Genomic DNA, 15,581 nt, shown 5'->3' on the forward strand with positions numbered 1-15,581 from the left:
AGATGACCATGTGTGGTGTTACTCCCAAAGGACCATCAAAAGTGTCCAAAGGACACTTTAACAATTTAATACCTTTCATATTAAATCACTGATATAAGGTGGCAATGGCTGTGCTAATCACATGGCCTGAGGTCAAGCATCTTTGACTTCCTCCATCCCATAGGCAAATTATTTGTTCCCAACAGAGTTTCTATAAGCCTCCAGCCCTCCATCCAAGTAATATACAAGAGGAGAAACATTACCTGTGCTACCAGCTCATTCTGGATTCAACAGTTCAAGCTTGGCAGATGTTATCATAGCTTATTTGTCTGGGCAATTCTTCCAGATAGGTTAACTCAGAAGAACTTACCGTACGGGGAAATTCTTTGTTTAATATTTGCCAGCAGGGCAGGGAGACTTGTGTGCCTGTCCCGAATTATCTCACCAATTACATTTATGAAGGCAGTTAAAAATTATACACCTCTTAAGAAATTATCAGTGATTGCATTGGACCAAAAGTGGGACTCTGTCAAAAAACAGATGACCATGATAGTTGGCCATAACTTGTAGGATTCCTTAAGAAATGCAGTGCTAATAGAAGAAAGTACCTCTTTGATCAATGTGTCCAAGGGGTCCATGGCACAAATCTCAGACAAAGAGCATTCTATGTTAGTGGAAATCTAGATTGTTTCACACACCAGCATTTTCCAAACAGAAAGTAAATGTAGCAGACAGACTATATCAGAGCAAAAGATGCATAGAATCCTTGAAGGAACCATTCCAAGTGACAAATGGAAGAGTGAGTCAGGAGAACAAATAATTCACTTGTTTAGTAACATAGAATAAATTTTCATTTGGGGTTTGGTTCTTTATCTCACCTAAGGGAATGTAATCCTGCCTAAATACAGGTTCTCAGCCAGTTTAGGCATTATCTCTGACATATCAATGAGCATGAATCCACTTTAGTGTTTTAGTGGAGCAGGTTACATGTTCCTGTATTTTCCTGACACTTTACTGTGTTAGATGTGCCTCTGTTACTGTGGCTGTCTAAGATGCCACCTTAGATGTCTAAAATGGCAAGATTTTCAGAGCTAGATACCTTCTATTGCTCCTGGCATACATGGATGTTTGGGAGGGAAATACTCTTCTTGTAGTACATCTTGTCTAGGCATAGCAAAGACCAAGATATGAGTAATTGCTCTAACTATAACATAATATTCCTAACATTTTGAAAGAGGAGATAACTGGCCAAGAGGCTTAAAACAATGATGGCCCTATAGTTTAGGTACACACTGTCAACCAGTGTGTGAAATACAGAGGGCTTAAAAGTTGATGAGATGTGAGGAAAAGTATAAAAATATCAAATGGCTATAAAGAATTTGTTGAGTAAATACCCAGTCCTTGATTTTTAGTACTCTGTTAAGTTAGGAATTATTTTCCCTCAGGCTTGTCTTTGAAATTATGTTGTAGTTACTTCTGGAAGATCAGGTCTGAACAGTAAGGAGAAGTTTTTCTTGTCCCAGATGGGTGTTTCTCTTCTTCACTGAAAATGCCTCTGTGAGTTCTTTCAGCTTTCGAGTAGTTTCACTTGCATCATCTCCACAGAGCCATTTTAATGCTTCACAAAATGGACCTTCATGTAAATATTTATTTATTTATCTATAAGTCTATTCATGGATTCTGATCACTCAGTTGGGCAAATTGGGTTTTTTTCCTGAGGTTTGTATGATGTTCTTCTATGCACATATTTATCTCAACAACATAAGGAACACCCTCATCATCATTTAAGAATGTCCTTTCCACCATCATGTGAAACCTAGCTGGCTTGATGACATCTAAGAGGAAGGAAAGTCACTACTAATTAGTAGGGAGTATCCCACCTCCAGTACTACTTTATCAAAAGAAAACAGCTTGCAGAAAAAAAAATCAATAGTTTGCATCTGTTGAAACTTGTTCTATGAAAAAATCAACAGCTGTATCAGTCTCCAGATTAATAGCCTAGGCAATTAAAACAGGCATGGATGGCATCTTGTTTCCAGACTGGTCCCTCAGTTCTCTAAGGTCCTTGGGTGGCAGCAGAAGGCATAGTTTCTCAGTCACAGGTTGTCTAGGGTTAAAAATATATTTCTTTCATCTGTGTTTCTCTAAATGTCTTTGTAAGCACATGAGCACATTCTTCAGGAGTCTGTGATCTATGTAGTCACCTACCCAGTCACCAATGTTGGAGAAATATACATGCCAAGTCAAAAATGTAACAAGAAATGAGGAATTTTTATATTGAAACATCTTAGATTTGCAGCTTAATGTAGTCATAATGGTGATAATGGAGAAGATCTGGAAGTTTAGGGTTGTTTGGTTCTTTTTTTTTCCCCTCAAATTTATATTTGATTCACCCTCCCTGGGAAGAGCAGATTGAAGCTGCCAATGCACAAGTGTTAGGAACTATCTGAAGGAAAATCAGGTTTGTGTTGCTGCTTTAACCACTCTGATCTAACCATCTCGGCTCCTCAAAACAGCAGTTTCTGGTTGCTTCTTCTGACTGCTGGTCTGAGATCTTTGTGAGACCTGCATGATGTCAGGGCCTCTGTACTCACCAGGAAATGAACAAAAACTGAATGACTTGGACATAAAATTCACCCACTGTGTTCTCTTCAAAGCAGACAATACAAATGCAGGTTCTTTAGGTAGCATTGATCATATGACTCTCAAAAGATCACAAATTAAGATAAAAGATTTTGCTTTAGATATTTATATGCCACAGCCTTTCTACAATGACAAGCTTAGCTAGACAGACCAGACTCTAAAAGCCTGATATTTAGCTCAACTGTAAATGCCCTGGGCAAATTGACTTTGCTCACCTGTTAGGAATGAAATAAGCTGTGTAGCTGATTAGTGTGGGGTTCTTCCAGCCCAGATGTACAAAGGACAGCAATCTGCTGTGTATCTGATCCAGGTATTATACAATGAAAACAGTCCACTTGAAATTTTTCAGTATTCACATTTGGGAAGTACCAGAACTACTGACATCATGTACCTTGAACCTCTGTTTCACATGTGAATACTCCTATATAAGTGCCACTTTTTTTTCAGAACACTTAGGAAAGATTCCCAGGAATCACCTGTAATCATGTCCCATGAGGAACTGCAAGAAAATTACTGATTTTAGCCTTATGAGGGTTCATTTATCATTATCATTATTAACACAGTTTTATTTTAATTGCTACTTAAAGGAGCAACTAGTCAAGTACAAGCTATTTTCAATTTGTTTTCAGAAGAGGTGGTGAAAGTACAAGGGATAAAAGTAAAGGAGTCAAATGAGAACACACTCAGAGATACCTGCAGACACAGAATCACGGTGTCCCAGGGACTGACTGGACAGCCTGAAATGACCATGGAGAGAAGAGGTTCTTGGAGCAGGTGGCATCTTCAGCTTCAGGTGGCAGCTTCAGCTTAGCATGCACAGCAAGATAAATCCCTCTGGCAGTTCCTGGATGTGCCTTTTACAGTTTCTAGATTGCCAGGCCACATCTTTGCTGGAAGGTTCTGGGGTCATCTGGATCTGTTCCCCAGGGCCAGCCACCCTTTCATATCCCAGACAAATGCATTTTGGGGGTGGGAGACATCATCTCCTGAGCAGTGCATGCAAATTCACCCTGTCCTTAGTCTCACTCATCCACTCTGTGGAGCTGCAAGATCTACCCAGGCCTACAAGGGAAATCTGCCTGTCTCACAGTGGTGACCAAGTAACACATCACAGTAACAATACCAGACTCGAGCAATGAGAATACTCGCCACAACAAATTGCCCCAAAGCCTTACAAAAGAAATGTGGTTTCAGATATGCCTTTAACCAACCACAGGTACTTAGGGGTTTAGCTGCATTTGTGCCCAACATGGACAGAGGAAAACGGGCTGTGTGAAAAATAATGTCATCCATCTCCTCTCCCTGTCCTTTTCACTGTCAAAGTGCCTATTCATATCAGTGTCCACTTGCTGCTGACCTTCTGCCAACAACAACCTACTTCCCAGCTGTCCCAGCCTACTCAGCTGGGTTTTCAGGCTCACTGCCCATGACTCACTCACCCCAGCCCAAACTACTGAAGCTTATGCAATTCTGTTTACCAGAAGTCCAACTATTTCTTTTTATTTGGCTCTAATGCCCATACCAGCCATCTGAGGACTGTTAGTGTTTGTTATCCCATGTGGTTCTGAGACTTAAAAGAAATCTGAGGAATCTATTGCTCAGCAGATTTATCATAACATGATAGTCAGCTGAAGATCCCAGGAGGGCAAATAAATTTCTCGGATGCAGGAATCTCTTCTGACACAATCTTCTATTACTTTGGGTAAAGGCACTTTCACCAAGGCCAAATACAAGCAGTTTGTTCCACTGGGAAATGAAGAGTGTATGTCCCTGTCATTTCCAGTATTATGTCCTCTCTCTAGGCAGTTTGTATGGTTCTCTCTGGGGATAACTAGATTGCTAACTCTTCTTTTCCCTTCTGCCACTTTCCCAGCACATCATTGCAATCTGGCACTTGTTCCTCTCTATCTGTTGGCCTGCCCAGCTCCCACCCCATCAGACACCTTCCTTTCCAGGTCCGTGCCCCTTTTTCACCTGCCGACCTGGTTCCTCCACACCTCGCCCAGTATTTTCTTTCTGATCCCAATTTCTTTGCAAAAGTCATGTTTAACAATCTCTCTCCCACATTTTCCATGCCGGCCTGGCGCCCTGCCCCAGCATCCCCCTTCTCCCGGCCCAACCACGAACTTATTGCCCGCGGGGGCAGCTGGACGCTGGGCACGGGCTGCAGTCCCAAGGCAGCGCTCCCTCGGCGCTAGGTGCGGCGGAGGAGGGCCCGTCTGGCCGCGCACATGACGGCACGGTGGGAGGGCGGCCCCGGCGGGCGGCTCGGCCGCGCCACCGCCCAGCGGGCGGCAGAGGCGGCCCCAGCGCGCACCGGGCGCGGCGGCAAGGCCGGGACGGCGGCAGCGGCGGGAGCAGCCGGGACAGCGGGGGCGCGGAGCGGGGCAGAGCGGTGCTGAAGGGACAGCGCCCGCCCCGCCCCGCCCCGCCCCGCCCGGGCAGCCGGCGGAGACCACGGCGCGGAGCCCCGGGAGCGGGGCGGGGGTACCCGGCTCCCGGTCCCCGCCCGGAGCGGAGAGCGGAGGAGCTCCGTCCTGCCCCCGCGGGAGCGGCGCCCCGGGCCCCGCGCAGCGCCCGCCGCCGCCCGCCCGCCGCGCCGATGCCGGGCGTGGGGGCGATCGGGGCGCGGTGCAGGCACCGGCCGCGCAGGAGCCCCAGGAAAAGCCCCAAGGCAGAGCCGGGCCAGGCCGGAGTCGCCATGGACGCGGCGATCTGGATCTACCAGTTCCGGCTGATCGTGCTGGGCGACTCCACCGTGGGCAAGTCCTGCCTCTTGCACCGCTTCACCGAGGGCCGCTTCCCGGGGCCGCTGCACTCCGACCCCACCGTGGGAGTGGACTTCTTCTCCCGGCTGGTAGAGATCGAGCCCGGCAAGAGGGTCAAGCTACAGCTCTGGGACACGGCGGGGCAGGAGCGGTTCAGGTAGAGGACCTGGGATTTTACCCACACCCCCTCCCGCCCTCTTCCCAAATCTGCCGGCCTCCAGGCACGCCCTGCTGCCCCCGGCCCTGTACCCTCCTCATCCGACACATCCCCGGCCCCAAGGACTTTGCCTTTCCTCTCTGCTAAATTTCCCTGCACCCATTTGGTTGCTGTGCCCCAAACAGTCCTTCATCTCTTTGCCCACCAGTGGTCCTAGCCCTGTGGCCCACCATCCTTCTTGCCCCAGTGCCCACGAGTTCCTTTCCAGGAGTTGCCTTCACCACCCTTTCCTTTCAGACACACCAAGGAACAGCTACCCTTCTCCTCTCAGCTCTCACTGTAGGGTAACAAGTGGCCTTGTCCTGTTTCTTCTAACCTCCCTCATCTTTCCCCTGAAGTCCTGGACCTAACATAGCAATCCTTCCTCCACGTTTTTTCCTTTCGCTGCTGCAAGAGGCCTCTGCCTAACTCTGCATTTCTTACTTTGTCATCACCTCCGAACTCATCCTCCCCTGCAGTATTTCGCTCTGCCATTAACTCTCCCATGCAATCTGGAGACCAGGCCACCTCCCAGCTCTTCTGCCTTCCAGCACAGCAACACCATCTGCACCAGTGCAGCCATGGCAGTGGTGAAGCCACTGGGCAGCCAGCTACAGTCCCTTATTTCAGTGTTTTTGTCTGCCTTCTGCACTTACTGTGCACTGATTGTGGCCAGGAGTCTTCACTACTACTGCTACCATTTATAATATAGCTAATCTAGTTCAAATGCTGCACTGAGTATTAAATACTCTCCTTTCTCCCCTCTGTTACTAGCAGTAGCAAAACTACCATCTTTTCCTCCCCCAGAAAAGTCTCAGTCATTTCCCAGTTTACAAGTTGACACTGTCACTCACTCACTCTTGTGTCTCTGTTTTGTCTGAACTGCTTGCCACTTCAGGCAAGTTGTGCATGGATTTTAGTTTGGACTTGGGGTTCAATAGATATGAATTCATGGCATGGGCAAGTGCATAGCCCATCTCCGTGTACTTGACCCACACACCTGTTGTTACTGGACTGCTAGGAGGAGGGTTAAAATGGGCCCCTTCACTGGCCAGAATCAATTCCTCTAAACTCCCTGTCTTCTCTTGCAACAGTGGTGCTGATGCCCACACCCAGCTAAAGAGGTGGGATTGCACTGTTTTACTGGGGAACAACAACTTTTTTTTCTTTATAATAAGCATTAGAGTGAAACAACAAACAACTTTCCTGGGCTTGCATGAGTCACAACTTGAGATGTATTTTTGCCGATAGGCTTCTGAAGGGTTAGCAAAGAAATTAACAGTGTTAATGGAAACCTCTTAGCATTTTTCACCCTCTGTGCATTCCAGACAGAATGTAGAATACTTGTAAATAAGCAACTAAGAATGTACAATCTCTTTCTTTTGAATTTGCTGACAAATGACCAGGATGGCAAATGATAAGACATTCGACTTCAAGAAATGCTAGTGTACAGAATCCTGCATACATTTAAAATCAAATTATCAAAATCTTTTAACCCCGGAATGCTCAGGGAATATACACTGATGAGTCATGCAGTCGGCTGCTCTTAAATTTACCTCTTTGTTTTTTCTAATACTCAGAAGATACAACCTGAAGAAAGTAGTTTTAAATCTTTGCATTTGTTTTTCTGCTGAGAGTTTCTTGTCAGTTGGTGCACTAAATATAATAGTGTTTATTGTACAGTCTGTTTTATGTTTAGTCAAATAAATGATAAATATTTTACTACCTTACACCACAGGTTACAATGTTGCATTCTGTTCTCTGCTAATGGAGAATGCTACAGATCACAAGTGAAGATGATCTTAGGGAAGAGCTAATTCCTCCAAGAAGTTATCTAATACTGGGGAACACCAAGCAGTTTGCAGTTCTGATTTCCAGTTCTGCTCTGGCTCACTTGCAAAATCCCTCACTTGGGATTTCAGAGGAGGTAAAACCTGTCTTTAAAGCTCCCTGGGTAGTTCTCTGCACGCAGGGAAAACTACTGGCTGCATAATAACACCCTTCTTTTGGTCCCAGGCATTAGGGACACTCCCAGGGGGAAAGGAAGATGTGACACACCTGCCATCACACTCTCTTGAAAGATGTCATGTACTTCCTCTTCCTTGGAGGAATTATTTGGGAAAAATTCTTACATGTCTCTAGCTCACTGATGATTCTGTATTTGAACTGGATTTCATATATTGACTTAGAAATCACCTTTAACATGCCCTGAAATAGCTATTGAATATATTTATTTTTACATCAATCAGGCATCACTAAGCAGAATCTCTCATTGTCTGAGGTGCCATATGGACAATAACAAGACAATCAGTAACACCTTTAACATCTTACTCTAACATCTTAGAACAAGAACCTACAGACTGGCTTAATATATACTCAGGTCAGTAATGCAGATTAATGTAAATAAAGGGCACAACCTCAGTTTATTTCTATCTTCAGATCAGTCATTTTGAGCAATCTGCTACTTTGCCTGTGTTTTACATCATCTACTTTGCTATGGCTTTTTTGTTTGTTTAGTTTTCCTGTATTTAAATCCAATAATATATTTAAATAATGAAACCACCAATGCCATAAAATGATCATGGTGCTAAGACTGAGAATTCATTTCAGTAGGGGCAAAATATTGTGGGGGTGCTTCCATTAATGCACTTTTTAGTAGACCAGGATATTAAACACATTCTGTTTCTTGTACATCTTGAAAATAAAATACTATCCTAATCTTTTTCAGTAAGCAATATGTATTTTCAAAATTATTACATTACAATGTAGTCTTTAGTCATAGTATAAAAATAACTCTTCAAAATTAGATAAAGCTTTTAGTGAAAGTTTGGTTCATCTGTTAAAGATCAGTAAGATCACAATGAAAAAGAAACACTGTGCCTGATTTAAAGCCTCCTTAAAGCCACAGTCTGATGTGATTATACAAAGAATCATAGAATCATAGAATCTCCTGAGTTGGAAGGGACCGACAAGGACCATCAAAGTCCAGCTCGTGACCCCGCACAGGATGACCCTAAGAATCACACCATGTGCCAGAGAACATAGTCCTATTGCTTCTTGAACTCTGTCAGGCTTGGTGCTGTGACCACTTCCCTGGGGAGCCTGTTCCAGTGCACAACCACTCTCTGGGTGAAGAACCTTTCCCTGATAGCCAGCTTAAACCTCCCCTGACACAGGTTCAGGCCATTCCCTCAGGTCCTGGGCACCACAGAGAAGAGATCGGTGCCTGCCCCTCCTCTTTCCCTCACAAGGAAACTGCAGACTGCAATGACGTCTCCCCTCAGTCTCCTCCATGCTGAACACATCCAGTGATTTCAGCCACTCCTCCTATGGTTTCCCCTCAAGGCCCTTCATAATCTTTGTTGCCCTCCTTTGGACACTCTCTCTAGTTTGATGTCTTTTTTATATGGTGGCACCCAGAACTGCCCCCAACACTGGAGAGTGCAGAGCAAACAGAGCAGGACACTCCCCTCCCTTGCCTGGCTGGCCATGCTGTGCCTGATGCCCCCCAGGACAGGGCTGGCCCTCCTGGCTGCCAGGGCACTGCTGGCTCATGAAGTAAAAGCACAGGTACAAATTGTGTGGGGAAGTGGTGGCATCACCATCCCTGGAGTTATTTAAACAATATGTAGGTGTGTCAATTTAAGGAAGTGGTAGAGTGGTGGACTGTGAAGTGCTGAGTTAAAGAGTCAATGATCTTAAAGATTTTTCCCACCCTAAAAGATTCTGTGGTTCTATGATCCTTTTCTCAGATTTTAGAAAGCCACATAACATGATATTTTATGTATCAATGTTTCTTTAAAATTTTTGTATTGCTTTTTTCTTGAGTTGCTGTTTTCTAAAGACTCTGTTATACATTTTTTTTTTTTTTTTGGTAATAAGAAAACTAGTTTCAAATTATACATACGAGAAGTACAGAAAAAATGACTGTTGCCTCTCCAATATATTCACCCAGTTTTTGTGATGTACAGCACAAAGTTAGAGGATACTTTTTAGTCATCTCCATTAAAAGCAATACATACACATAATTCAATATAATGGCTTAGATCATCAGCTACTGTAAATTAGCACATCTCTGCAGAAGGGTCTTGCAAGAGATGAGGGTACTGACTGCTGTGCATAAGCATCCAAAAACACACAGAGGGCTGTGTTTTAGTACTTCATAGATACATGATATAACATCTTTTTATACAGAAATACTTGGCAGATGATGCATTGCATTTTCAATACTAACCTACTTTCTTTCCTGGCTAATGCATTTCTTTGTTTTCAAGGTTTGGGGTGGAGGCAGGGTTGTTTGGGGCGCTTTTTTTTTGGGTTTTTTAAATGAAAGTAGCTTGTATTAGCTTTCGCTTCTCCATATTAAATTCCATTTTTGTCATCCACATTTGCTCTTACTAGAACTACCTGAATTATTTTTCTGCCTTCATTTGTGTTTGCAGACACTCTAGAGGGAAAAAAAAAGGGTTAAGAAAACCAGAAACAGATTCTTATGGTACCTGTATTTAATACTTCACAAAATGTGACACCTCTCACTTATGTTCTTAAACAATTTTATGAAATAGTGTGCCATTTTTCATATCCAGGCCTTTTGAATTAATCTGAGGTTAAGATCCTGTTGTCTTCACATTCAGAGAGACACTGCATGGACTCTATTGCTGGGAATGTAGAAAAGATCTTTCTAAGCATTAGGAGAAACAGTCCCTCCCTCTTATCTAAATAAAACCATTTCAAATGCTGTTTGCTGTCACTAAAGGAATTTGGATATGCCAAGAAATCTAAGTCTTCGATATCTGTGCACTTACCTATCTGTAATAGGACAATTGCTGCTAATCATACCTCTGTGTTCAAATTGTCATCAAAACTCTATGAAATGTGATGAACTGAGAATTGGAGGGAATTACTTTAGAAAAAGTTGTGCTATTGTGCACAGTTCATCCTGCTTCCTAAAGTCTTGAGGTTTTGGCATCAGCATGCTCTGAGATAAAATGGAATTAATTCTTAGATTGGGTTATTATTTCAAATAATGACTGTTTAGAGATTGTGCTTCTCATTTCATTTGGAGAATACTTATATATACACCAGTTATATATTTATGCCAGCAACAAGTGTTTGTGTACATTCCTTGGTAGGCTGTCACTTCCTTTAAAATGTCTCTTCTTACCTTCTCCATTCTCTCCTATTGCTCATGATTAGAGATTTAAAATAATGGTTTAGTTCCTGTATCTTTCACTTTTTCTCTCTAAAGTCTAACTTTTTTCTTTATTCTAGAGCCCATTAATTCTTTTTTTCAACCAGAAGAAGAGTTTCCTACTTCCAAATTCCTTTCAGTGAATGTTCTGGAGCTTAGAGGGCTTAAAAGTAGAAAATAACTCTTGCCAGCCCTCATGCCAAATAATTGTAAATTTATAAAATATAAAGAGCTTTTGAACCTCTGTATGAGGAAGATACTGGAGGTAGATGTGTCCCTTGACTGTAATAAGTTTGTGTTTGCCCAGCTCACTCAAAAGTTTTGGGTAGTTTTATTCAGGGAGTTTACTTTCACTGCCTGCTACCTGTTGACTTCTGCAAGCACCAAGAGTTATGATTAGCTATATAATCATTATTTTAAAGAATGTTTCTGCTAGGAATGCAAAAGGAGATGCTTGAACATTGACAAGTTTGGTCTCCAGATTTCTTGACATATGTGTTCATACTTCAGTCTGAAATAATTGATTAGAACAAAGTGAAGTGCATGTTTCTATGCAGCTGAAGGACTCAGACTTTACACCAAGAGTATATATCTTTTCTTTTGTGAACATGTCCCACAGTTGCTAATAAAAACCACTTTACAGAATAATTCAGCATTCAATATTTACCCAAGAGGTGTTGGGTTCAGGAATGTTTAGAAAGTGAATTTTGAATGTAGGAAATAAAGTAGTAGTCTAGTAGATTAAATTAATACATTTCAATCAGCTTTAAAAAAGGAAAGTTATTTAATAAAACTTATAAAAGATAAAAACATATTGCCATATGGAAAAGTAATTACTTTATGAATAAAATGAAAATGCATTTTCTTTTTTTTCTCTTTCATAGATCAATAACACGCTCTTATTATCGCAATTCTGTGGGTGGCCTACTAGTATTTGACATCACAAATCGACGATCTTTCGAACATGTGAAGGACTGGCTGGAAGAAGCAAAAATGCACGTGCAGCCCTTTCAGATTGTGTTCCTGTTAGTAGGACACAAATGTGACTTAGTGTCACAGCGCGAGGTTACGAGAGAAGAAGCTGAAAAACTGTCATCGGACTGTGGTATGAAATATATAGAAACTTCAGCAAAAGATGCCACAAATGTTGAAGAGTCCTTTACAATTCTTACACGAGATATCTATGAACTTGTAAAAAATGGAGAAATCTCAATACAAGATGGATGGGAAGGTGTCAAAAGTGGCTTTGTTCCAAATGTTGTACATTCATCAGAAGAAGCTGTAAAGCCCAGGAGACAGTGCATCTGCTGAGTTTGTAGCATGCCAAAGAGCCCATGGGGTGTTTAGTAGATGATGCCAATCTAAATGACAGAAAAATAATTTTGAAACAATATTAGATCATGGCATAGCTGAATCATAGAACGGTAATTTGGTTTTGTATCCTTCTGTCTAGGTTATAATCCATAACACTTTAAGTGCTTTTTTTCCTTTACAGAGTACAAGAACTTTGTGTGGTCTTCAGGCAAATAAATTATATATTGCTAAAGGGAAACATAGTTCTATAGCAATGACACTGAGAAAGTGCAATAATCATCATGACAACATCTTTGCTTGGGCTTTGTATTTTGAATACTGTTTAAAATCGTCTTGTTAGATGAGGATCAGATGAGTTCATTACTTTTGTTCATCCTGCCTTAGCTTTGGACAAGAAAATGTTATACCTTATACTTTTTTTAATGCGATTCTTTACTCAAGTGCAGGGTTGCTAATGACCATTAAAGTTAGAATGCTGTAGAATTTGATAATAAAGTTAACTCTAAGGAAAACAAACTGAAAGATTGCTCCAATAGCAACCATTTTTGATATGACAATGAGTACAAGCCTTACTAAAGAAAGTTTTAGAAAAGATGATTTATTTGTATACAAAACAATGGAATTTATTATTACATATTTTCTGAATTGCCAATGAAACAAAACATAACATCACGTATGATCCAGCTGTTATTTGACTTGTGTACGAAACAGCTTTCCCAATCACTGGAGTTACATTTCAGTGGCCAGATCCTCAGCTGGGTAATTATCATCATCACACTGATGTCTACAGAATTACGTTAATTTACACAAACAAATTCCATATTAGCTTTAAAAAATAAACCTACTTCTAACTAGAAGTAAAAAAAAGTTAAAGTGCTGCAACCCATGGGAACCCAGGCCTTAAATTTGAATAGAGCAAAGACAGTTTTATTCTTAGCCAGCAAATGTTAAACTGTTGTTTAAAAATTGAAAGTTTTAAACTAAAACTGTTACAAATAGAGCATTTGGAGAGGAAATATTTTCTAAAATAATGCTTATCTACAGAGAGCAAAGTAAGAGAACTCCTATTCTAAGAAAGAAATCCATAATAGCTTTTAGTAACAGCAACAGGAGAAATGTGTGATCATGTAACATTTTACTGAGCTTGGAGTCATCTTCCTACTCCTCTGAATATAACACACACTAGCTTTATGCAAACTAGGTCTAGCACGTAAATACCAAATAAATTTATTTCTATTTTATTGTAGTAGTATAAAAGATTACTTGATTGCCAGAGTTAATAAGCATCTACAATTTATCTGTCATAATCATAGCCACCAAACATCAAGCCAGTTATCTGCATATAAAAGTGTGTTATCATGTACAATTCTCCTTTTTGAATATCAGGCAACAAGTCTATCTAATTTAATTTTCTTCTTCAACAAGCATATGATTGGTTTTATCTCAAGTTACTTTTACATTCTTTTACAATCTTTTTCAAATATTTTGTAGTATGGAGACAGGTTGTTTGGTTCCAGTTATTTTATGCATTTAGGGCAATTAAAATCATTGACTTCAAAGAGAGCTAGAAGATTAAGTTTTTCTAAAGCCTGAGTCTTACTTGCACTGAGGCACAGTTACACTATAATGGAAGGATACAGAGGCCTTAATATAAACAGGAATCAGCCTTAATTCTTTAGCAAATAGAACAGATAATTCTAGTCTCAGCATGCCAGAGAGTAATTGCTGTGAACCTGATTCTCTAATCAACTACATGTATTGACACCAAATCATCTTTGTTTGTAGGGTATTTTAAGCCCTCTTTACAAAGTAAACATGACTACAGATGCCAAAAAGTAGTGCAGAATCAGGCTGTGAGCATTTAACACTGATTTATGATACAAGGCTTATGTTGTGCTTCTCAGCACAACATAATAATTTTACTTTAATAAATTAAAATTAATTATTAAAAATAATTAATAATTTAATTTAATAAATCAGTGACTGGGGAGTCAACAGACCCAAAGTTCACCACTGGTTCACTGTGCTTTTCTGAGCATTTGTGGGTTTTGTACCTCACCTTCTGTATCTCAAATATAGAGATGATTGATCTTCCTCAAATACACGAAAACTGCTGAGACCAAATCAGTCTATATGATCTTCAGTCCTGGACTCTATCCTCTGTGCACTATGTGGTTTTGAGTGTTTAGCAACATGGGATGTAGACACTGGTTTCTTCTGACATACCCAAATAATAATAACAAAACAAAATATATTAAAACAGCCTTATAAGTGCCAGGTATTGTTGTGAATCTACATTTCATTGCATATTTCATTATTTTTAGATTAAAATCTTGTATCTCAAATTTTTCTTCCTGAATACTCTGGAGCCAATGAACTTTTCATTCTGTATGAAAAAAAAATGGATTATATATGGGGGAAAGGACTAGGAGAAGAGGGGAGTGGAGGGGGGGGATGCACAGAGAAACAATCATCAGAACAGGGCCTTAATCTCTGTTGTCAATGTTGTACCTGTGGTGTCATGTTTATTACACTGGGAATAGAGCTTTTAACCAGATTCAACTGTGTAAGGAACTGGTATTGGCCATGCAACTAGAAGAGAAGTTCACTACATTTTAAAGTACTGTGCACATAGTTGTCTTATTTGTAACTCCTAAAAATGTAGATTAACATGTACTTTCAAACATTGTCTGTATTTATGATATATTAAACCACTGCTGTTATCTTCTCACTACACACTTGCAGTTGATAGAAATGGCTGATAAACAGATAATTTGTGAAAATGCATTATTTTCTTTTCAGATGCTTTGCAAGATGATATGTAAGTAACAGCTTGAATAAGCTTTAGAATGGGTCATTTTTCAGTGCACGTATATTCTTTTCCCCCCAAGGAAGCATGAATATTGACAACAGAACTAATTTCCCAGAAATTACAGAAATCAGATAAATCTTATATGGTAGCCAAATTAAAAAATGTAACATTTTTATAAGAAAGCACAAACTTTGCAAATTAAGATTTGGTCAATCCCAGTTAGGAAATGAAAAATGTTAATAAACCTTGACAAAGGCTTTATTTGGATTCATAGGCCTGGCAAATGAACGGATAAAAGGTATTGTTTTGGACTCCTAAAATGTTTAAACTTCCATTGCTTTTGTTTTAAGTTTGATAAAGAGGAGTAAATATCTTCCTATACTCATTAAAATATTTTACACATTAATTCTTAAGATATTTTGGCTTGCTTATAATTGTATCTGTCCCACATAAGAAACAGAAACTAGCCTCATACCATAGGAATCAACCAAGGAAAATATTTAGATTTTATTTTGTTAATTAATGCCTTTAGTATGGAATAGACTCACCAATCTAACTTCAAACTGGCTACTGTCCTGTGCTCACAGAAAATGATGCAGGCTTGACTGAGCCCCCAGGCACACTGTGCTGCTCTGTGCTGAGATCCCTTCTGCCTCAGACAAATGGCTATTGGTACCC

General features: G+C 40.7%; 1 protein-coding gene across 1 annotated transcript; it reads left to right on the forward strand.

Annotated features, from left to right (window-relative positions):
* Positions 1-4,738: 4,738 nt before the first annotated feature.
* RAB39A (RAB39A, member RAS oncogene family) lies at positions 4,739-12,607 on the forward strand. The gene is made up of 2 exons (XM_030270325.4): positions 4,739-5,547; positions 11,662-12,607. The coding sequence occupies exons 1-2, from the start codon at positions 5,225-5,227 to the stop codon at positions 12,086-12,088; spliced, it is 750 nt and encodes a 249-aa protein (XP_030126185.1). The 5' UTR covers positions 4,739-5,224; the 3' UTR covers positions 12,089-12,607.
* The last annotated feature ends 2,974 nt before the right edge of the window (positions 12,608-15,581 follow it).

The sequence above is a fragment of the Taeniopygia guttata genome, chromosome 1 (assembly GCF_048771995.1).
Source record: "Taeniopygia guttata chromosome 1, bTaeGut7.mat, whole genome shotgun sequence".
Lineage (NCBI taxonomy): Eukaryota > Metazoa > Chordata > Aves > Passeriformes > Estrildidae > Taeniopygia > Taeniopygia guttata.